Source organism: Sciurus vulgaris, assembly GCF_902686455.1.
Source record: "Sciurus vulgaris genome assembly, chromosome: 16".
Lineage (NCBI taxonomy): Eukaryota > Metazoa > Chordata > Mammalia > Rodentia > Sciuridae > Sciurus > Sciurus vulgaris.
Genome location: NC_136477.1, coordinates 32,528,634 through 32,553,279, shown reverse-complemented (window position 1 = coordinate 32,553,279; position 24,646 = coordinate 32,528,634). Strand labels below are relative to the sequence as shown.

At 44.8% G+C, this 24,646-nt stretch overlaps 1 protein-coding gene across 1 annotated transcript in view; it reads left to right on the top strand.

Annotated features, from left to right (window-relative positions):
- GPD1L (glycerol-3-phosphate dehydrogenase 1 like) overlaps window positions 1-24,646 on the top strand; it is a 54,477-nt gene that overhangs the window by 24,757 nt on the left and 5,074 nt on the right. Inside the window, exons 3-7 of the mRNA XM_079114009.1 lie at window positions 4,775-4,915; window positions 6,602-6,740; window positions 13,041-13,153; window positions 23,736-23,969; window positions 24,238-24,344. Coding sequence (XP_078970135.1) covers window positions 4,775-4,915; window positions 6,602-6,740; window positions 13,041-13,153; window positions 23,736-23,969; window positions 24,238-24,344 — 734 coding nt within the window. The remainder of the gene's footprint in view (window positions 1-4,774; window positions 4,916-6,601; window positions 6,741-13,040; window positions 13,154-23,735; window positions 23,970-24,237; window positions 24,345-24,646) is intronic.

Below are 24,646 nucleotides of genomic sequence, written 5' to 3'. Positions count from 1 at the left end.
TGCGGTGGTGCATGCCTGTAATCCCAGCAGCTCAGGAGGCTGAGGCAGGAGGACTGCAAGTTCAAAGCCAGCCTCAGCAACAGTGAGGCACTAAGCAACTCAGTGAGACCCTGTCTCTAAATAAAATATAAAATAGGGCTGGGGAGGTTGGTCAGTGTCAAGTGCCCCTGAGTTCAATCCCTGGTACCAAAAAACAAAACAAAAAAAAAAAAAACTGTGTCTGCAGGTAGATTCAAACAGACTTGAACTAGAAATAATTTTAATGGTTTTAAGAAGTCAGATAAAAATGATGACAACCTTAGTATCTCTTCTATGGGTTATCATTATTTATCCATCATTATGATCATGGATTTGGGGAGAAAAATACTCATCTGAATGAGAGCAGAAATCTCATAATACTATATTTAAAAATATATAAGCCTGTCACTTTACTTCCATATTTTCAGATATTTCTATAGGCTCAAAAAGCCCTGGACAGAAATGTACCAAAATATTGAGAGTGATTATTTCTAGTTTCTGGGATGGTGAATAGTTCTTATTTTCCTACATACACTCCCCCCCCCCTCCAAATTTGATCCAGTGCATCTGTTTCTAGTTATAAATGAATGGAGAGGCTTTTAAACTCAGCTTTAAAGGCCATAAAGTAGCATCTAGGGAGGGTCAGAAGGTTCACCTTCTAGGAAGGGGGATATCTCTTACCCGCTCTGATGGCTGCACGTAACATGTTGATAATGCGGAGGAGCTTATTGAGTGCACAATATACAGTATAACTCTCCAAAGGATACAAAAGTAAGGTCAGACTTGTCCACACAGACGTTATCAGTATGTTTTCAGTTATTATTTTTTCAAAACTAGAAATTGAACTCAGGGACAATTTAATCCTAAACTACACCCAGCCCTTTAATTTTTCTTTTTCTTTTTTGGTACCCAGTATTGAAATCAGGATGACTTTACCATTGAGCTACATCCCCCAGCCCTTTTTATTTTTGATTTAGAGACAGGGTCTCACCAAGTTGCTTAGGGCCTTGCTAAGTTGTGGAGGCTGGCCTTGAACTCATGATCCTCCTGCTTCAGCCTCTCAAGTGGCTGGGATTCCAGGTGTGTGCCACTGTATCTAGCTTGTTTTCAGTGATTTTTGTTCATAGCGAAGTTTCTATTAACTTGTACTGAGAGCACTGGACTCCTGAAAATCTGGGCATTAAGCAACAGCCCTGATATCTTCGTTCTGATTTATTTGTCCTGCTTGCCATTGACAGGCAAGCTCTGTGGTTCTGGGTTGTTGTTCCTAATATCTTTCAGGGTCTTTAGCAATGGACATCCTTAGAAAAATTTTTGGCAGTCAACTTGTCCAAAGCAGCAGCTTGAGGATTTTCAGAGCAGAAGGCAGAGTGCAGGACAGTGAAAGGTTTTATTCTGAACAATGAGATTCAGACTCTCCTTTCTTAGCTGAAGAGCACCAATCGTGAGGCTGCGTAAGAGCCATGGTGTTCGTGAGTGCCCCGCATACCATACAAACACAGCTTGTGTTGCGTTGCTCATGACTCTGTAGATTCAACCTGATTGTCCCACCAAGGGAACAGAAGAACGTCTTCACATGCTGCTGAGCCCAGTTGTATTGTCCTCAGGGTTCTTCCACCTGCAGATTCATATTTGATTTATTTAAGAGGGAAATAAAAGAGACAGGAGGAAATCCTGATCAGCTGGCATCTTCCTTGAGAAAATTTTGAACAAGGGGTATGGGAAGGCGCTGACTTCTTAAAAGTTACAGGTTTATTGGAGGCAACTACATTTTTCTACTGAATGATCTCTCTCTCTCTTTTTTTCTTTCTTTTTTGTGGTACTAGGGATTGAACCCAGAGGCACTCTACCACTGAGCCACATCTCCAGCCCTTTTAAAAATAATAATAATAACATTATTATTATTATTATTATTATTATCCAGGGGCACTTAGGCCCAGCCCTTTTTATTTTTTATTTAGAGACAAGGTCTTGCTAGGTTGCTTACAGCCTCACTAAATTGCTGAGACTGGCTTTGGACCTGCGATCTCCTGCCTCAGGCTCCAGAGCTGCTGGGATTACAGACCTGTGCCTGCATGCCCAGTTATTTTTTACTTTGAGACAGGGTCTTACTAAGTTGCTGAGGCTGGCCTTGAACCTGTGATTCCCCCAGCCCCAGCCTCCCTAGCTGCTGGGATTGCAGGTCTGCACCATCATGCCCAACCTAAATGATCTCTTTTGTTTGTTCAGGTCTTTGTAGTTTCAAAACACCATTGTTTATATAACCTGTTTTGAAGTAGCTAGGTGGCAAAGGGAATTCTTATTTTACATAGGAAGTTACAAAGGTCAGTGGAGCTAAGTTATTGCCTGAGGTTATACAGCGGGTTGGTTGCAGGCATGTGACTCAGAACTTCAGACCTACATCCCTTCTCTTTTTTTGCGGTGCTGGGGGTTGAACCCAGGGCCTTGTGCCTGTGAGACAAGCACGCTACCAACTGAGCTCTATCCCCAGCTCCCCAGTCTTTCTTTTTGATGGGGACGTTCCCATTTTACCATGATGAAAATCCCTGAAAAGGAAGAAAGGGAGGGTTGTATGTGTATGTGTGTGTGTTAGAGGTGGATGGGAAGTAAAGAAATAGGAGGTCCAGAGAAGCAGAAATGTTTAGTTAGATTTCAGACCATCAGGCTCCATGTGAGAAGCAGAGTAGGGAGTGTCAACCTCCACCTAACCAAGGGTAGTAACTTAAGGGGAAATGAGGAATCAGAGTGGTAGCAAAGGCTGAGGGTGGGGTATAGGCAAGTGCATGAGCTTTGCTATTGAGGGCTTTGTGGGAGGCGTAGAAACTCCAGGTATAAGGGAACTGACCAGATGGATTGTTGCTATAGGGACAGGATGATGGGTGACCCATTTCCTGCTCACCTTGTAGGGTCGTGGCTGACACCCCTGTAACAATAGGCTAATAGAGAAAAGTGTAACAAATTTATTTTACATTACAGATTGAAGACCAGAAGTGCCATGGTAAACTATACATTTTCATCCTTAGGTTCAGTAAAGCATGAACAGTCATGTATGTAAAAATATGATATGAGCTGGGTGCCATGGTGCTCACCTGTAATCCTAGCTACTCAGGAGGCTGAGGCAGGAGGATCACAAATTTGAGGGCAGCCTGTGGGCAATTTAGTAAGACCCTGTCTCAACAAAAAAAAAAAAAAAAAAAAGAAAGAAAAAGAAAAACAACAACAACAAACAAACAAACAAACAAAACCTCAGAGTGCCCTTGGGCTTAATCCTCAGTATTGGGGTAGCAGGGAGATTGGGCAAAAAAGGGGGTGCAATCTAATAGTAATAAGGGGAGGCATGGAATTCAGCCAGGTCTGTCTATTCCAGTTCTTCTTGGCCTCTGTGTAGCATTCCTTCCTGATTTGGGGCAGGATCCTTTTTGGAATGGGGTCTTATGAACCTACAGTCATAAGGTAAGTCAAAGAATTTCTTTGTGGCCAGCTCCAGGGCAGAAAGGAGCAGGGAGTTAGAGTAGTATTTTTAAGGTCTTCTGACTGGCTTTGGGGAAAAAGGGATTCTGGTTTCTGTGACTTGCCTTGGGAAGAGCTTTTGTTTTTGTTTTTGAGACAGGGGCTCACCATGTTGCCCAGGCTGACTCTGAGCTCCTGGGCTCCAGCAATCCTCCTCTCGCCTCAGCCTCCTGGAGTGCCTGCCACCACACTAGGCAATCGGGAATGGGTGGGAGGGGTGTGGTGAGAGACAAGAAAGAAGGAAAAGGTCAGGGAAAAACTTTGCTTTTGAGGCTGCTTCTAAGACCTTCACTTGGGGGGATCATTTTCTGAACCCAACATTGGTAATCAATCCTGGTCACTTGTGGCTGCTGAACCTAAATGACCAATCTGGACAACCCCTTTGAAGAAGAAAGGCTTTCCCTGCCTGTGGGCGAGCCAGTCAAGTTTTAAATGCTAAACTTTGGGCTGTGATGTGGCTCTGTGGGCAATGATCCTTCATGTTTGCTGTTCAAACCAGCTTAAGCTAAGACAGAAGGTTTGGGTTCTTGCAACTAAAAAAATCCAGGTAGGGCTGGTTTCAGGTGCATTGGCTTAAAAAATACCAGCGAGGCCCCGTTTTCTCCTCTGCCTTCCACAGCCTTGGCTTCATCCCACGGGAGCCTCTTGGCCTAGGTTCTCCTATTTCTAAAATGGTCAAATTCATTCCAGACTTCACACCAGCTTTCCACACTGTTCCAGGAAAAGACCCATAGCCATCTCCAAAGAGGAAGGAAGCAGCTGTTCCCCAACAGCCCCAGCAAGCATCTGCTGGCTTCTTGTTGGCTCCGTTTGATGGGCTTGTGCACATTAAGGACGCCACCGCCCAGCAAGGGAGGGGCCAAATCTGCCAAAATTTCACATTAAAATGCAAGCAGTAGCCAGGCAAATCCCTGTAATCCCAGCGACTCGGGAGGCTGAGGCAAGAGGATCACAAATTCAAAGCCAGCCTGGGCAACTTCGCAAGACCCTGTCTCAAAAAATTTAAAAAAGGGCGGGGGGGGGGGGGGTGTAGCTTGGTGGTAGAGCATTCACGAGTGCAACCCCCAGTACCAAAAAATAAATGATAATAATAATAAAATAAAATCTAAGGAGCAGTTTTTAAAAGGAAATTTAGGGGCACTTTTCCTGGAAAGAAAGGCAAGGTCGCAGTCCTCCATATAAAGGCACAGGGAGGGAAAGCATCCTGGATAGGCAGAGGAGTGACTGTTCCTCCTCACGACTGCAGGTTGCCGTCTCCAATCTCAGCGAGGCCGTGCAGGATGCAGACCTGCTGGTGTTTGTCATCCCCCACCAGTTCATTCACAAAATCTGCGATGAGATCACCGGCAGAGTGCCCAAGAAAGCCCTGGGGATCACCCTCATCAAGGTAACTGGTGAGCACACCAGGCCGGAAATGCATGGCTGGACGTTGGTTACCCGGAAGTCTCTTTCCCTCCTTGTTCTGCTTGAGATGTGGAGCTGGAGGGAAGGTGGTGGCAGTGTTCAGTTTTTCATTTGCATTTTTAAAGATGCCTAAAAGGTGATTTAAAAAAAAAAAAAGAACACCTCAGAAGCCTAGTTGAGGCCAAGGTCAAGTCCAAGGCTACTTTCTACTGTAGCAGATGAGCAGTAGAGTGATGTGAGGGCCCTCCTGTCAACCTGTAACCCACTTTGGGGCTAAGCCTGCACCTGAGAATCACCACTTTGCATTAGCTGGGATATTGATCACCATTCCTAGGCATGTGTCCTAAATAAAGCAGGGAATTTTTTAAATGAGAAGTCCTCAAATCACCCCCAGAGCTTCATGCACTTAATTGTGGAAAGAGAATCTTGCATTTTTATTCATTTTAACCTCTAACTGAAATGGACATTTATGGAACACAACCAGTGTCTCCATAACAGTACCGTTAGCAGGTCCTGTGACCCTGTTGTCAGTTGAAGTCACAGGGACTTTCAGATCACTTTACAAAATAGTTTTGGATCTTCCAAGATGCCATTTATGCTTGTTGCTTCTTGGAAATTATAATAATTATTAGTCCTTCATGACATCTTTTTCTAAGTGCATTCATAAAACAGTGCATATATTACTTGATTGCAGATTTGGAGTTTCAAAAAATTTTTTGATAACTATTTCTATGTAATTGGCTCCCTAGGTAATCTTATATATTTTGGTTTATGCATGTGAAATTCTGAAGATGAGTCTGTAAGCTTCACCGTATGTATGCAGTGGAGTCCAGGACATTAAAAGAAGTCGTGAACTCCCTAAAGAGACTCTCCCAGAGTGTTCATAGGTGAATGTTGTGAAAGTGAACTGCAATAACCCATGTCAATCAGAAATAGAGTGGATAAATGAATTATGGACTATTCATTTTGGAATACTATGTAGCAGTGAACAGAAATGAACCAGAACCTTTATGCAGCTCTAAAGTAAGAATGTAGCACAAAACAGCACATCCCAGGTGAACAGTGCAATTCCATTTATAGACTTTCAAAAGGAGGCATAAGGACATAAAATTGCTTAGGGCAGTTACATGTGACAGAGTGATAAGGAAAAGCAGGGAGCAACACCTCCAACATTCAGGGTGGTGGTTCAGTTTGGGGGAGGGAAGGGTGAAGGTGGAGGATGAACTTGGGGAGAGACACATGGGGACTTATGTGGTTTTAGTCATGTTATGTTCTTTTCTTTCTTTCTTCCTTCCTTCCCTTTCCTCTCCCTCCCTCCTTTCTCTCTCTCTCTCTCTCTCTCTCTCTCTCTCTCTCTCTCTCTCTCTTTCTCTCTCTCTCTCTCTCTCTTTCCTTTCCTTTCCTTTCCTTTCCTTCTCTTTCTTTTCCCTTCTCTCTCTCTCTCTCTCTCTCTCTCTCTCTCTCCTAGTCCTTAACCTGACTGGTGGGGACATGTTTGTTTTATTCTTTAAGCAGCACGTAGGCAGTACGTACGTTTTCTCTTGTACTTAAGGTAGGGTTTTCAAGTCGTGCATGCCATTGGTTATCTGACTCTAGATTACTTATAAAGCAATTACTCATGCCTCTTTAACTGAGTGGTTCCCCCACTAACATCTCGATATCCCTATAGGGCATAGACGAGGGCCCCGAGGGGTTGAAACTCATTTCTGACATCATCCGTGAGAAGATGGGCATTGACATCAGTGTGCTGATGGGCGCCAACATTGCCAGCGAGGTGGCTGCGGAGAAGTTCTGTGAGACCACCATTGGTAAGGGCTGCCAAAGGAAGGGCCCCGGGAGCCAGGCAGTTGGCGCTTGAACAAAACCATTTCCATGTCTGGTGTTTTCTAGAGTGGACTCTTCTCTTCGCCTCTTATTCCTATGGTGACATTCAGTGGTGGGGGTTTTATGTAAGCAGGACAGTCAGTGGAACTGAAGTCTTTCAACAACCTCCAGAATGTATGTCAGGCCATGTGACCCCAAAGGTTAGGCACAGAAATGCAAAGTTGTTGGTACCAAGAAGCAGGTGGCTACAGTCACAGTGCTGATCCCTTGCCTTAGAAATCCAACTGTTTCTTTGCTCACAAATGGTAGTATCTGAGTCCTCACTCATTCCAATAAGAACAACAGCAACAACAAAAACTGGGTGGGAATGGTCCCCATTTTCAGGTGAATAAGCCAAGTCTCAAAAAATGTTACCTGCCCCAAGGTCACACGCTAGTGTAGAACCCAGGCATGGATTTGGGTCTCCTGTGTCCTGAAATAGTGAGCTTTTTCTGTTCTTACACATTAGGAAGTGGAGACATTATTCTCACTCTGGTGTGAAAATTCTCATTTCCTTTGAAGAGGGTTTTGAGGGTTCTCAAGGGCCTGTGGGCCATATTAAAGGATGCATTGTTGGAAAAGGAAGATTATTGCATTTTTAGATGCTTTGCTTATAAAGGTGAAAGTTTTATCTGCCACTACAGAACTCACTTCTACCTCGTCAGATGCACAAGTGACATGAGTCATTGGAAAAGGAAGCCTGGGAGCGGCTGGGCTGTCTTGAGTGAGATGGGGCGCTTGGGAAAGCGTAGCTGCAGATTCTCACATTTGCTCATAGACAAGGCAATTAGAGTTTCAATGCATTTTGCCCTTTATTTTTTAATGTGTTGGTATTTCACTGTATCATTAGGGAAAACAGAGGCAATCAAAAGAAAACCATTCTTATTTTTGTTAAATTTTTTTTTAGTTGTCAATGGATCTCTTATTTTATTTATTTATATGTGCTGCTGGGTATTGAACCCAGGACCTCACACATGCCAGGCAAGTGCTCTACCACTGAGCCGCAACTCCAGCCAGAAAACCATTCTTTATTTTGTTTAATTTTAATTTGGTATATATACTTCTATACTTTCTATTTATATACACTATTATGTTTATTGTTAAGTCATCTTCTGTTTTATAATTGCTTTATTCACTTAATATGTAACAATTTTTAAAGTCCATTAATATACATCTTCATAGCTATATCTTATTCCACCAGTGATTCCATATTTGGACATTTAAAACTTTTTTGAGCAACATTTTTTGAACAGCTGAGATAGCTGAACAAATTAAGAAGTATAGGGGGACTGGGGTTGTGGCTCAGTGGTAAAGAACTTGCCTAGCATATGTGAGGCACTAGGTTTGATGCTCAGCAACACATATAAATAGATGATTAAAATAAAGGTCCATCAACAACTAAAAAAAATTTTTTTTTTAAAGTATAGGGAAGTTGACACTTTCCCTCTGAAGGTTTGGTAATCTAGTTTGCCGAAACATACTGGCAATAAATTAACATAAGACAAAGAATGTGAATGCTTTAAAGAGCACGTGCACTTAGGAACCATACAAAATATGAAACTCAAAGAAGGGCCAGATGGTTGAGGCTTAAATACCCTCTTCATAGAGGAGGGGGGTGGGGTGCAATTCTAGAGAGGGAGTAAATGATTTTTAGGGGAGAGACTGAGCCCAGAGAACCGACAGAGGCCTGGGATAAAGTTCCCCTGAGCTGTGGGTGTAGAGTTTGATTTTCTGTCTCCTCCTCTGTGATATGAGCTTAATCTTCCGTGGTTAATGGCATTTCAGTAAGGAGATTTGAAAGCAACTGTGTTCCTTTTTGACGGATCCTATCTTTGGGTAGATGAGGGAATTGCAGGGAAGCCCCTCCCTGTGTCATTGATCCCTGGGTCTTTTAACTTTTAAGTGCACAGAGACATAGTTTGGGGGTATCATTTTCTGAACTCCAACAGAAGAAACCAAGAATGGCTTACTCACCTGTGTAGGTTGGCATTTATAAAGGTGATACAGACACAGGTAAAAAATAATTCAATCAGTAGGAAAAGGTGGAAAATAAAAGCTAAGATTGTAATTTCTCATCAAATTCCCTCTTCCTAAAGGGAATTCCTTCGCAGTTTCTAAATATCCTTCCAGAAAATAATTTATTTATACATGTACACTAGTACCGACTAGTATAATTCACAATACATATACATACTAGTATGTAATGTATGGTTTATTCTTTCATAGTTAATTCTTTTATCCATCTGCAAATTTAATATAGCCTGTGAAACAATGTAGTTACTTTTTACCCAACAAAAAAGAAAACTAGCTGTTCCAACTCAACCCTATTTGCCAATAAACCTTTCCCAGTTGGTTGGAAATGACTGATTATTCGATTATTCTATAAACCTGGGAATTAATTTCCAGTCCCTGATTTAAACCTTGTATCCACCTGCATATTTTGGCAAGATGTTTACCTGCTCCAGCCCCGTCTGCTATAGGAAAGTTTTTGGGTTGGGTGCATTAGGCCTTTTGGTTTGTAAAGACAGACAAATGCTCAGAAGTCACATCTTTTTCCCTTTGGCTTTTGTTTATCCAAGGTTGCTTCTGTCTTCTCTGTGTGTTAGACTATGCTTGATGCTAGTGACCTAGTTACCAACCATTCTTGAGTTCAGCTAAGCAAAATGTTGAAAGTGAAGCAGAATATGAAGGTGATTTTTTAAAAATTATATTATGTAATCTGAATTTTAAAATGAGGAAATGTCAGACAAGCCCAAAGTAAGCAATGAGGTACAAAACAACAGGCCCACACTCTTCAAAATGCCAGTGTCATCAAAGACAATGAAAAGCTAATGGAGTGTCCCAGATTTAAGACACCAGAGAGGCATGACAACTACTAGATGCAATGTGGGATTCTGGGGGGACCCTGGGCTGGGGAAAGAAGTTTGCTGTGAAAAGCAGCACTGGGCGCGGTGGCACACACCTGTAATCCCAGCGGCTTGGGAGGCTGAGGCAGGAGGATCGTAAGTTCAAAGCCAGCCTCAGCAACTTAGCAAGACCCTGTCTCAAATTAAAGTTTAAAAAATGGCTAGGGATGTGGCTCAGTGGGTAAGCACTCCTGGGTTCAATTCCCAGTACCCCCCAAAAAGGGCAAAAAAGGTAGCACTGGTGGTTGGCAAGACTTGAAGATGGAGTAGGTGTTAGGTGATATCATATCAGCAGTGACTTCCATGTATCTGATCATTGCACTGTGATCCTTCAGATATCTTAATGACCTTTGGGACCAGCTAATTTTTAATTATGGTAGATTCAGGAATCTTGGCCCACTGTGTCTTCTGTCAGGAAGAAGAAAAATGGCACAGTCTTGAGCAGCTTTTAGAAATTCTGTCATGGAGAGTGATGGTGCCCCCTAGTGGTAAGAGCTCCCTTTGTTCTTGGGGTTTACCACACAATCTCAGACTTCTCATTCCACAAAGGCTTTTCCAAAACCTATTATGTATCAGGCCCAGCATTAAATATCCAGGATACATCTGCTCCTTGAGGAACTTCCCAGCCAACAAACCTGAAGTCCTAGGCAGAAATGAGGGTTTGAAGGAAGTTTTATTCAATCAGTGGATGATCTCTACAACTTGGTGTGATGGGGACTTTTCCTGTCTTTTGGTTTACGTTCAATTTTGGGCCCTTCACAATGGCTTTGGGTACTGCTTGTACTGTATAGGTGGCCTGGGTCACTGCTTGCTACATCTGACTGGTGATAATAATAAAGTTGGTGCTTTCTTATTCATGATTAAATTAATAATTTTTAAAATGTACATTTGAGGGCTGGGGAACTAGCTCAGTCGGTAGAGTGCTTGCCTTGCAAGCACAAGGCACTGGGTTCAATCCCCAGCACCGCAAAAATAAATAAATAAATAAATAAATAAATAAATAAATAAATAAATAAATAAATAAATAAATAAAATGTACATTTGAGAAAACACGAGAGTGCCAGAAGTCAAGCCCACCTCTGATGGATACTGTGTGTTACTTTCAGCCACAGAGGAGCCCATACATCGGTCCTGCCCATATGTGTGGCAAACAGAGAGCTCACTTCCTTCTGCCCATTCCTCAGGTTGCTCTCAGCAGCAACTTGGGCTTCCAGCTGCAGACAGCTGGACGGAAGTGACTTGAGATGGACTCATCTGTGGTGTTCTTGAATATCCCTCCCCTTGGAGATGTGAGCAGAGACATGGTGAGGTAGAGGAGGGGCATGGTATGGAGGTACTGTGCCATGAGGCTGGGGCTTCTTTACCAACCAGATGATGAGACAGTGTTACACAGAACCACCTAGAAGGCTTGTTGGACAGTCCAAAAGAGAAAGAGGACAGCTTGCTCAAACTGGCACAGTGCCAGTATTTGGAAATGGCAAGCCCAGCTACATAAGAGATAACGGTAACGTGTGTAGAATAGAAAATGGGTTTCTATGTATTGGGTGTCAGTATTTATTATGGGACATTTCCCAAAAAAAAAAAAAAAAAAAAAGGAAGAACCCTACCACTAATCCAATGTACCCATCCCTCAGCTTCAGAATGATTAATTTCCTGGTCAGTCCTACTTCATCTACATCCCATCCTCTCTCTCTCCACCTCCCCTGGGTTATTTTTACATTGTATCACTTCTGACTATAATTTTATGTGTTAGACATCCCGCTTCTTTTCCTGCCTTGGAGGGGGATAGGTCTAATTGTGATGTTTGTTTGTTGCTTATCTTCTCTCTTCCCCCTCCCTCTAAGGAGGGGGCATAGCATAAAGTTGGAGCTCGGGCTCTGGAGCCAGAACAGCATATGGGTTAGAATTTGGGCTGTCTCCTACTAGCTGGGTGACCATGGCAAGGTTGGTAAACCCATTTGGGGCTTTGTTTCCCTGTCTATACATCTAGAAGATCAGAATCATAATCATGCAAAGTCAGCTGACTCCATAATTATCCTCTGTGATCTTTGAGTGTTAATATAACCAAGACAGTTTTCATATGTGATCCTTCACAACCATCCTGAGAGTGCTGGAGCATTTTTACTCACGAGGAAACTGAAGCTGGAAGAGGCTAAATCAAAGGTTTGCAAACTTGTCCTCCTGTTGGAATTATCTAGGGAGCCTCAAAAACTGTTCATGCCTGCTCCATTCTAGAGATTGTGATTTAATTGGTCTAAGACGTGGCCTGGCGCTGGTGTTATTAAAGATCCCCAGATGACTGTAATGTGCAGGCAAGCTTGGGAGCTGCTGGGCGCCTGCCTCGAGGCCGGCAGCGCCCAGGGCCCTAGTCTTCAGTGCTCTTTCTGCCGACTGTGTGGAGTCTTTGACTTTAGAGCTGGAACTGGATCGGCAAGTCTTGTGATCCTGATTTCAGAGCCCCTTGGGAGGGTGGATTTGATGAGTTCCACCTGCACCCCACCAGCCAGAGCAGGTTTTACATGAGGTTTTAAGTGTAAGATTTTAGTTTTGTTTTGCTTTTTAACCACAGGTATCCAAAACAAATAAGTAAAGATAAATATATGAAAACCACTGAGCATTGAGCACAGTCCAGTCACTGTCCCAAAGGAAGGGAGTATAAGAGAAGCAAAAACAAGTGCTCTTTTTGACTGCATTCCCAGCTTCCAAAATTTAGGGGAAGCATTTGTGTGTGTGTGTGTGTGTGTGTACTTAGTTCTGGGGATTGAACCCAGGGGTGCTTTACCACTGAGCTACATCCCCAGCCCTTTTTGTTGTGAGACAGGGTTTCTAAGTTGCTGAGGCTTTTCTTGAACTTGATCCTCCAGCCTCAGCCACCTGACTCTCTGGGATTACAGGCATGCGCCACTACACCCAGCAGGGAAAACATTTTAACACCCACAAATGTGGGCTGCGGTTGTGGCTCAGTGGTAAAGGGCTTGCTTCACACATATGGGGCACTGGGTTTGATCCTCAGCACCACATAAAAATAGATAAATAATATAAAGGATTGTGTTCATCTACAACTAAAAATATTTTTTAAAAACCCACAAATGTTACATACCCAATTTTGAAAAAATTCTGTTCACATTCAATAAATTAAAGCTGTAGGTCAAATTGTAAATGACCCTTGTGAAACTATGGGATGTCTATTTTCTATTTCTGCTCCTATGCATCTTCTAAAGTGTTTTGTGATCAACATGTTGGTCTTGTAATAACAGTTATGATTTTAACCTCCATCAGGTGTGAAGATTAAGATTAGAGATTGTGACTCATGTCTTTTTTCCCCTAACTTTTCAATAGGCAGCAAAGTCATGGAGAACGGCCTTCTCTTCAAAGAACTTCTGCAAACCCCCAATTTTCGAATAACGGTGGTTGACGATGCAGATACTGTTGAACTTTGTGGTGCTCTTAAGGTAAAGTCAGCCTTGTCGTTCGCCCCAAGGAGAGGAGTTCCTTGCCCAGGTTCGAGTCATTGAATCTCACCCTGAAGAAAGGGGTCTGTGTTTGGTGTGTTTTCGGTGAAGAATGGTGAATTGAGAACCTTGTTTATCCCTTCCTGTTTCTGCTGCAGCCTTTCCTGGGTTTCCAGGGTTTGCTTTTCTTGTACATATGGGGAATTCGGATGCTTTGTTCATCTGATGCTTGGTGGCATTCCGCTTTGGTTTTCCTGGGGTCTAACCCAGGAGCAGATGATTCCCTTCGTTCATGTATTGCCCGTTACCTTAAGCAGGAAAAGGAACTTGTTCCCCCTGAATTCAGTGCTCTACTGGTTTGGTGGGTTGTTCTTTCTCAAGGAAAAAAAAAATAGTCTTGCTGTTGACAAGAGTTTTTTTCTGAGAATAGTTTATCTTTGCCCTTGAGAAGGAAAAGATCAGGTTAAAGAAACAATCTCAATTGGCCAGTGACGGAGACAAAAATTACAACGAATTAGAGACCAACAGAAGTTCTGTTTTATTCACGCGTCTGGACAGCCAACGGTGTTCTACAAAATAGCAAGTGCTCCCACGGAGCCTGGGCAGCCATGGCAGAACAGGGGGTTTTCATAAGGTAGAAACAAGGAATCAGAACAATAGGAAAAAAAAAACAGATTGGTTAACATCAGCTTACTTTAGGTTACTTTTTGTAAGGTTTAAAACAGAGAAGCCTTCCTCCTATTTTCAGGCGGGGAAAAAAACGGTGTATTTTAGGATCTCTCTCTCCAAGTAGCAGTTTGGTGATGTGGCATTTAGCATGGATGACTCCATTTTAGTTTGATCTGGTCTATGGGCCCAGTGCAGGACTTCAGTCCAAAGCAATGGCTCCCCCATAATTTTTAAGTAACAGGAGGTAAAGGAAAAAATGTCCTCACCTGGGCTCCTGACTCACTACTGCCTTTGAAAACCTAGGTCATGATCTCTTTCTGTCATGACTATGGGAAACAGCCAGGAGGCAGCTAATGCATCGGATTATACCAAAAGAAAAAAGAAAAAAAGAGTTCTCAATATGAATTTTTTTTTTTTTTTTTTGCAGTACTGGTAATTGACCCCAGGGGTCACTGTATCACTGAGCTGCATCACTGGTCCTTTTGGGATTGATTTTTTTTTTTTTTTTTTTTTTTTTTTTTGACAGTCTCCCCAGGTTGCTGAGGCCGGCCTCAAACTTGCAATCCTACTGCCTCACCCTCCCTAGATGCTGGAATTAGAGGTGTACACTACCATGCCCAGCTTGCTTCCCAGTTGTCTTTTTCTTTCTAGAATGAATATTGTGTGTTATCTGCATCGTCATGATACACAATGAGCATTTAAAAAATTAAAGGCAATTACAGACTTGGGCTCCCAGGCAGCACACATCCACATTTCTAAATGTGTCCATATTTCTAAATGCGTGTGTGGGTATTCTTCCCATTATGTGCAGGCCCTGTTACGCATTTAAGATGCTGGCTTCGGACGCTTTGTTTATTTTTGTTGGTTGGGATTTTTATGTGTTTTTAATAGTCCCCCATTAAGCTAATGACCACTCGACAGCAGTGGGGGGCATCATGAATGCTTGATTGCTCAGCACTGGCCAGAGCTCCAGAGCTGTTTTTGAGTGACTGGATGCTTTTGGTGGTCGATGCAGAAGCTCTGAAATCCTGTTCAGAGCAAAGGGTGCTGAATGAGAAGATTCTAGATTGAGGGTTCTGGAAAAGCTTCTGCTACTGGGAGCCTGCTGGCCTTGTGTGTGAACTTTGAATGACTTTTCAGTTATCCTGGCAGGAAGCCTGTAAGTGGATTTGTTCCTGCTACCATGACAGAAGGTGATTGATGGGGTGGAGGCAGGTGGCGCTTGAGGGCCACTTACTGTCCGTCCCCCTTGGATACCCTTTGAAAGGAGATTAGTTACCATCATTCCTGTGGGTCTGCATCAGAACTGGGATTTTTGGAAAATTGAAAAAAGGCACTCTGGCGTTATTGAGTCTAATCATTGTATCATAGAGATAAGGAGATCAAGACCCAAGGAGTGAATGCCTGGAGGGTAGCAAATATTGGCACAGTTGGCATCAACACGGGCGAGAACCGTAGTCGTTACTACGTGCAAGTTGACTTTTCTGGTTGTATCTAAGGACTACAAATAAAATGAAACCCTTCTTCATGAGAACCTACCAAAGCAAAGACAAAAATGGCCATATGTTGCTCTCATTGTGTAAACAGTAGTTCCCTTGGGTTTTCCTGATGATGGAAGTAGTCATATTCATTTTGTCTCGTACAACCGATAGGTAGAGAGAAGAAAGTGAAAATCGCTGACCATTCTTCATCCTGAAGTGATCTGTGAATGTTTGTAGTAGAGTCTTCCAGACTTGCCAGCAAGCGTTCCTGTGTATGTTCACTTTGAAAAACAAAAACTAGATTTTACTGTTCAAGTAGTTTGATGTTTTACTTTCTTCACATTAAGAACCTTTAGTGGCCTTTGGTTACTAGCCAATTCTAAAAGTACATAATCTTTGTTTTCTTTTCTCCAGTAGTGGGAATGGAACCCAGGGGTGCTTTACCACTGAGCTACATCCCCAACCCTTTTTTATTTTATTTTGAAACAGGGTCTCACTAAGTTGCGGAGGCTGGCTTCAAACTTTCCATCTCCCTGCTTCAGTCTTCTGAGTAGCTGGAATTACACGTGTATATCGTTGTACCTGGCAGTATGTAATTGTGTATGTACACAAAACCATGAGGTCATTTCACTTACTGAAAAACAAGAACAGAAACACTAAAAGTTCTCCCTACAAGGATAAAATAAAAAGAAAATTCAAAGGGGTTATGCATAATCATTGTATACCAGTGCTTCTTAATACCTTTAGAATATCTTTCACCTCTTCTCTATGTCAGTCTTTTAATCTGAAAAGAACATATTCTTTTTAATGATAGGTAAATGGCGTCTGTTTTGACAGTAATATATTATCAAAAGACAAAATGACAACAAGTTTAGTTCTAGTTCTAGTTGGCTTTCATTTGTGATTCATGACAGTGACTTTTATAGGTGAAAACAAGAAAGCCAAACAACAGGGAGACACCTGATTGGTTAATGCCAGATTACTTCAGGTTTCTTTGTTTTTAAGAGTTAAGGCAGAGGCCACGTGAGATGACACATGCCTGTAATCCCAGCGTCTTTGGAGGCTGAGGCAGGAGGATCACAAGTTCAAAGCCAGCCTCAGCAAAAAGTCCCTAAGTAATTTAGCAAGACCCTGTCTCAAGATAAAAAAATTAAAAGGGCTGGGGATTTGGTTCAGTGGTTAAATACTTCTGGGTTCAATCCTTAATACCTAAAAAAAGAAGAAGAAGAGTTAAGGCAGAGAAATCTCCTGTTTTGAGGGGGGAAATTTTGTTTTAGAGTTTCAGTTTGATGAAGTGACTTTTAGCACAAGTGACTCCATTCCACCAGACTTCCAGCCACGCACCACAGATCTGCTTTTATACACTATAGTTTTACATTTTCTAGTTTTTTTTTTTTTTTTTTTTTTGGTACTGGGGATTGAACTCAGGGTCACTTAACCACTGAGGCACATCGCCAGCCCTTTTTCATATTTATAGAGACAGGGTCTCGGTTGTTTAATGCCTCACTTTTGCTGAGGCTGTCTTTGGATTCATGATCCTCCTGCCTCAGCCTCCCCAGACTCTGGGCTTACAGGTGTGCACCATTACACCTGGCTCTAGAATTTTTTTAAAATACTGTACAGTTTGTATTCATCTGTGTCTGTCTTCTTTCCTTGGGGTGTATTTCTGTTTGTTTTAATGTAAATCTTAAGAGCTACTAATACAAAAAGTATGAAATCATAAGAATGTAGCTGCTTTATCAGGATTAAGATGAAATTTATAAAATAGACCCAAAATCATAGTGGCTGAGCAAGGTAGAAGGTTTTCTTTCTTTCTTAATGTAAAAATCTAGACTATACATGACCAACTCTCCAGCATAAGAGACCCAAGCTCTTTCAGCCTCCCTGAAGTATGGCCTTTGTCCTCATATTCTAAGATGGTGACTCTGTTACTCAGGAAGAAGAGAATAGATTGGGATAAGCCAGCAGCCTGTGCCACAGATTCGTGCGTTCCTCTGTGTGGCTGTTCTGTGGTTCTGACTATCGGGCATGGACATTGGCTGTGATGCACCATGCCTTGTGCCTGGTCTCCAGTCAGGGCCTCTTCTAGACCTACTAGCCAGGCCTTTGGGTGAATGAGCCAAGTCCTCGCAGTTCAACAGGGTGGCTGCTAACTGTACGTGGAGATTTATGTTTACATTCAAATTAAATAATAATTTTTTCCACAGGAAGCAATTTATTTATTGCTTTTAGAACAAACTCAGATGCGGTCATAGCTTTTGTTTTTAGTGAAGAAAATGCTTTTAGCAAGGCACATTAATGCAGGCCTATATTCCCAGCTACTCAGGAGACTGAGGCAGGAGGTCAGCCTAGGCAACCTAACAAGACCCTGTCCTAAAATAAAATTTTAACGAGGGATTGAGATACACTAACCTAGTGGTAAGTAGTGGAAGAGCACCCACTTAGCACATGCAAGGCCCTGGGTTTGCTCCCTAGCAGTGCAAAAAAAGGAAATAAAATGCTTTTAGAACTTTTCTAAAATACTATTTTGTCAGCCAAGGAAGTAAGCACTCAGTATAGAAAACTCCCCAGAGGCGAATTCCTGTGCGGTTCACAGGGGTCACAGCTGTGTCACCAGAGCTGTCCCTCTGGCCCAGCCTTGCAGCGGGGCTTTTGCTGGTGGCTGACATGCTGTCAGTCTGCCTTCCTTGCCTTGGTGCTCCCTCTCCAGCACCCACTCTGGACTCCTCAACCACCCCGTGCCTGGCAGTCCTGTACGGGACCTCCTCATGAGTGACCTGGCCTCCTGGCCTTCTCTCCATCCTGGTTTTCATTCAGCTCCTTTGGCGGAAAGGGTGAAGGCCCAGAAACAGGCAGCGGTAGAACTTCTGCTTTGGCGCTCTTGGGGGGTCCAGCACCACATTACGGGTGAAGCCATTCTGCGCGGCCTGGGTTGTCATCAGCTACAACTGCTCTGAATTCTCAGGGCACAGTGGCAGGACAGCTGAACAAAAACAGTGCAGGTACTTGGCCGGGATCTGAAGGTCTAGTTAGCCTTACAGAGCACGGCATGGTGAGATGTGAATACAGGCGCCACGTGGCCTGTTTTGAGGAGATGCCAAGCCCCCTACCCCCTCCATCCCCGTCTCCCAGACATAGGTCTCTTCCATGTGCCAGGCCAGCGCCACACCCAGCATGGCAGGCCTAAATGTTGAGCGCCAGGCCAGCGCCACACCCAGCATGGCAGGCCTAAATGTTGAGCGCCAGGCCAGCGCCACATCCAGCATGGCAGGCCTAAATGTTGAGCGCCAGGCCAGCGCCACGTCCAGCATGGCAGGCCTAACGTTGATAGCCAGTCCCGTAGTGTTCCTTATCCGGGAGGTGAGCGCTGCTCAGCCCAGAGCCACCCCTGACAGCAACAGGCATCAAGGCTGACCCTCCAGCTGATGAGGCTTCCCGGAACTCTCCCAGCCATCTTAGCCTGGGCACAGGTCATCTGTGAGTAGTGACTGTCATCTCTGGCCTTTCTTCTTGTCGGAAAGCAGCTCTGGGGGTGCATTGGGCTCAGGACTGCAGCAGCGGCTCACCATCCTCATTCTCTGATTAAAAATTTTTAAAATTAAAAATTCAGTTAGTGTCACAGTAGCCACATTGCAAAGGCTCAGTGGCCACATGTGGCTAGTGGTTACTGTATGGGATAGAGCAGATATAAAACGTTATGTCATTGCTGAAACTTCCTTTGGATGCCGATGCTGCAGCTAAAGCAGCTTCATCTCAGGGTGCCTGGCTTGGCCCTGGCTAAGCATGGGCCTGACCTTGGCCTTCCTTGACACCTTGGCCTGGCTACTTTATACAGGGCCCAACCTGAAAGCAGTTTGCCTCTGAGGCCAAGTGCTTCAGGAGCTAGCCTCAGGAAGAATCAGATGGGTTGTTGGACTTACAGAAAATAACGGATACTGATCCCGGTCTCCGTGGGGTGATTCTGCCTAGGTGTGCGTGTCTGCGTTATCTGCAGGCATCTGGCTGGCTCACTGGCTTCCCATTCTCTTTGTGGAAGGATGGCCGCAGAAGAGGCCCAGAGCCATGTCCAGCCTGCCCCAATTCAGAATCGCAAAGTCTACACTTGGGGGTGAACGATAGCCTGTCATAACCCAGGAGACGGGGAAAGGCTTAAGCACGTCTGTCTTTCCAGAGTCCTGGTATTTTTAGCCACAGATAGTTTAAAGCAGATTTAAATGCACAGTGGGTAATGATAACTTTCACAGCTGAGTGATCTCGGAGGACATCTGCTTGCATGCTATTCAAACACAGGCGCTCACTGGTTCAGTGTGTTTATTTTTCTTTTGACAGTGATAAGTGGTGGAGGGAGAAGGCAAAGATTTCAAGAGCCACCATAAAGAGATTAAACTGGGTGAGGGTCCAGGTCCTTGCTTCCCTTGGTGGGGAGGTTAGCTATCTAGTGGAATCTTCTAGGTGGTGCAGACCCATGTGCCCTGTGGTGTCGAGGTCCCAGAGTGGCTGCCAGCCCCCAGGTCCCCTCATCTGCCTGTTCTCCTGGTGCAGTGACATGAAAGTGCTGGTTGGGCTCAGGGTCTGCCCACACAGTGCTGCTTAGAAAGAGCTCTCTCGGTGCCAGAGATTCTTGCCATGTCTTTTCAGTTGGGTGGGCCAGATCTTCCTGTTAGAAAGTTCTTACCTGGACTTGAGGTGGCCTCTCTATTCCTTTCACTCACTGGCCCCTGGGCAGGGCACCACTGCTGTGCTGTGTCTTTTCCCGCAAGCTGCTTGCCTAGGGCCTCTGTGTCTTCAGCTCTCACTGAGCATGATAATGGCATCTGCCTTGCAGGAAGGTTGTGAGGTTTAAGGAGTTAATACTCTGGGAAGCACTTAGAACAGTCAGTAAGGTTAGCTACTGCCATTCTTATTGTTTTTCATGGTAAGTCTTTTCTCCTCTGGAGCTGCCCTGAGCAGGCTGTGGGGTCAACTATCCCTGGACATGGAAGTGCAGGTTTCTCTGACCCTGGGAGGAGGGAGTGTCCCATGCTGTGGAAGCATGAGGCATGGGGGACAGAGTGGGCCTGTGAACCAGGTCCCGCAGAGCCAGGCTCGTACTCCATCTCTCTCTCCAGGAAGGTGTTCTTGGCAAGCCAGGGAGCCTCTCTGAGCCCGTCTGTGCCAGGCAGGAAATGGGAGGATAGGTGCACACTTCAGAGTCTACAGGGAAATGACGATGAGCCCGCATGCCATAGGCCTGGTGCAGCTCACCGTGGGCACTCAAGTAATTCCCCTGCCCTCCTGTCTGCAGGAGCCCTGGGTTAAATGACGTCCCTAGTACCTTCCATTCAGCCCATAGGTGTTTCCTGGGGTTGGTTTATCAGGGACCTATGACAGCACGGGTCACATTGTGATGGATGGGGACATGGCGCAGGAAACATCAGAGAGTAGCTTCTGCAGTCTAACCACTAGGCTAACTATTCCCATCCTAAGCCTCAGCCCATTGCCTTGGCAACCTTAACAAAGCCATTCAGCCTGTCATCCACACTGGCCTCAGAGCTTCTGCTGCTAGTGCCCCACATGTCCCTGTGTCCCCTTGTAACAGTGGTCCACTTCACCTTTTGAATATAGCTCTGAGGTTCATTTTTAAATGGGACTTGTTTTCCTTTTCCTCTTCGCCCTCTCCCCCTCCCTAACCTGGGGGCAGGGAACAAGATCACCCTGAGCGATCTGTGCTCCACAGGAAGGAGATGTCAGCCAGAGGGTCTAGGAAGTGAATATCTCCCAAGTTGACAAGTGAATGTTAACACACCTTCAGGGCGCCCTGGGACCCCTGTCAGGACACACCTGGAACGTAGCCTTTGAAGACCTCCTTCGAATCCCCCTGTTCCTCCTGATGCGCAGAATCACAGCCTTTGGGAAAGGAGTCCCCTGTGTTTAGCCTTTGTTAGCAAAGCAATAAACCATTTCCCTTTTTCTCCAAAACCATGTCCTCCTTATTGAAAAGGATGGAGCTTTTGGCAACAGCTCCTTGCTCCAGTCTTCTCTCGTTGTCTGCAGCTCCAGGGCAGGCTACGAAGTGTGCCAGTTCTTCCCATTTTTCACTTCATCCCTCAGAACTGATGGGTCGTGTGTTTTAATGTTATTTTTTGCCAGGCCCAGCGATTCACGCCTATGATCCCAGCAACTTGAGGGGTTGAGGCAAGAGGATTGCCAAGTTTGAGGCCAGCCTCAGCAACTTAGTGAGGCTATAAGGAACTTAGGGAGAACTTGTCCCAAATAAAAAATAAAAATGTAGCTCAGGGGTAAAGCACTCGCTGGGTTTAACCCCCCCTGAAAAGTATTCTTTTGTTAATAAAATATTCTTTAATTAATAATTTTTTTAAGAAAAAAAAAAAAAGCACATATTTTTACTTATTTCCCTTTAGTTACCAGCTTGCTTCATGGATTTTGTTTTCGGTTGTTTTGTTTTGTTTGCAGGACTGGGTACCCACATGCTGGACAGCTGTTCTACCACTGAGCTACATCCCCAGCCATTTTCATTTTGAGACAGGGTCTCTTGATAAATTGCTGTGGCTGGCCTCAAACTTACAATCCTCCTGCTTCAGCCTCCTGAGTAGCAGGGATTACAGGCTGCACCACTGCATGCCCAGCTTGCCTCATATTGTAAGATCTCCTCAGGCACAAATACCTAAATAATCATGAGGTGTTTCTGAGAAACGCTAGTGCGGTTAGATGGAGTCAAAATACTTGTCTTTTCCTGGAAAGGAAAAAGGAAGTAGGAAAGTGGAAGGGGCCAGGAGCCAGGGGGCGTTACTTGTGCACACATTTTATTTTTCCTGTGAGGTCAAGGGTTGGCACACATTTTCCATAAGGACTAGATAGAAGATCTGAAGCATCGTGGACCACAGGGACTCTGGGGCTTCTTAGCCTGTGCTGTGGCAGCACAATAGCCCCCACAGGCTCTGTTCTCATAAAGCAGTGTTTGCAGAAGCTAGCGGTTGGCCCTTAGGTTGCCAGCCCCCGTACCAGATCATCAACTTTGGAAGAGAAGGGCTCATGTCTGATTTTTCTCTTGGCTGTTAGAGGCATGTGGAGAGTGAACGCTGTATGAACGTTCGTTTAGAGATTATTAAATAAAACGAAACCCTGAAACTCGAGCTACACTTACGTGGACCTGATAACCCAGCATTTCAGCTCCTCTGCCATCCCAAGAGAATTGCCTGCATGTAGTCACCAAAGGACGTGTCCCATGGTGTCTCAAGTGGCACCATATATAATGACCCCAAGCTGGAACCTACTCCGGTGCCCATTGACAGAAGAAAGGATAAATTGCAGTACACTGAGGCAAGGAAATAGTATGCAACAATTAAACTAAGTGTGCTATATGTAGAAATGTGAATGAATCTCACAACCGTGGGGTGGAATTGAGACAATGAATCCAGATGTACAAGACTGGATACTATATGATTCCATTCATAGAATAGTTTTATTCATTCATTCATTCATTCATTTCAGGGGTTGAACCCAGGGGTGCTTAACCACTGAGCTACATCTCAGCCCTTTATTAAATATTTTATTTTGAGACAGGGTCTGGCTAAGTTGCTTAGGTCCTTGCTAAGTTGCTGAGGCTGGCTCTGAATTTGGGGCTCCTCCTGCCTCAGCCTCCCCAGCTGCTGGGGTTACAGGTATTCACCACTGTACCCAGCTCTTAGAATAGTTAAAGACAGGTAAAAAGAATTGATACTGTGAGAGGTGAGAGCGGCCACCTCTGGAGGGGAGCTGGCTGGAAGGATGTCAAAGAGCTGTCCTATGGCACAGATTGTACTGATTCTGCATCAGGGTGCTGGCTACCTGGTGTGGTCAATTTGTGAAAATTCATCAGATTAATACACCTAGGATTTATACACTTTTCTGTGGGAGTGTTAGAATTGAACAAAGCATCAGTTTTAATAAAAACAACTCAAGCCAGGCACGGTGTCCCACACCCGTAATCCCAGCGCTTGGGAGACTGAGGCAGGAGGATCTTGAATTCAAAGCCAGCCTCAGCCAAAGCAAGGCCCTAAGCCACTCAGTGAGACCCTGTCTCTAAATAAAATGCAAACTAGGCCTGGGATGTAGCTCAGTGGTCGAGTGCCCCTGAGTTCTGTCCCTGGCACCAAAAAATAAAAACCTCGCAAGGCAAAGTAGTCTTTGAAACAGACTTTAAGCACAGACTGCTATCAGCCATTCTGACTTCTGACTGGCGGATACCGCTCCACTGCTGCCCTGTGGGCTCCTCGTCCTGTAAGTGGGATACAGAAGCCCCTGCTCCTCCCTCACCCTCTCACTCACCCTTTGTGCAGGAGAAGCAGGGCTGAGCATTTTGAGGTGGAGCCAGTGTCCTCACCTGTCCCCCTCTGCAGCCTCATCCCCAGGGGTGCTCTAACAGCAGCCTGGCTCTGTCGTGTCCTTTGCAGAACATCGTGGCCGTGGGAGCCGGGTTCTGCGATGGCCTCCGCTGTGGAGACAACACCAAAGCCGCCGTCATCCGCCTGGGCCTCATGGAAATGATCGCTTTCGCCAGGATCTTCTGCAAGGGCCAGGTGTCCACAGCCACCTTCCTGGAGAGCTGCGGGGTGGCCGACCTGATCACCACCTGCTACGGAGGGAGGAACCGCAGGGTGGCAGAAGCATTCGCCAGAACTGGGAAGGTAGCCCCTCCCTGCCCTCCCACTCTCCTTCCTCACTTGAGACTTGGGGTTGGGGTGGACCACTGTCACCCACCCCGCAGAGAGCAGTGTCAGCACCTGTCCACGTTCTATCTGCCCTGGCCGCCTTCATTTGACACCTCTGGCCAAGACAGTCTTCGTCTCTCTTGGCTTGCAGCAAGGGATGGCAGCTCTCCTTCCTACTCTCCTCTTGAAATCAATTGCTCTCTAGTCTTTGCCATAGATTTTTTTTTTATCCTTTGCCTTTAAGACCATTGAAGAATTGGAGAAGGAGATGCTGAATGGACAGAAGCTCCAAGGACCTCAGACTTCTGCTGAGGTATACCGCATCCTCAAGCAGAAGGGACTCCTAGACAAGTAAGTCCCTACCGCCTGTGACACCATCTCTCATGACAGCCAACTCCTGGCAGATGAGCCCAGCCATTTGGCCAGTGCACCCAGGACTGGACTGGATTAGTTCAGTCCTTTGTGTGATGTGAACATCCGTGGTGGGAAACACCTACTGCCCCCAAAATGAGTGTTTACACCAAACCAGGCTCAACTTCTGTGAGACCTCAATCTATAAGGCATATGACAAAATAGGAAGTTTTAGATTCTGGTTTGTCCTGCAGGGTGATCAGGAAGAACTACCTGCCATTAGATGCAAATTTTTCAACAAT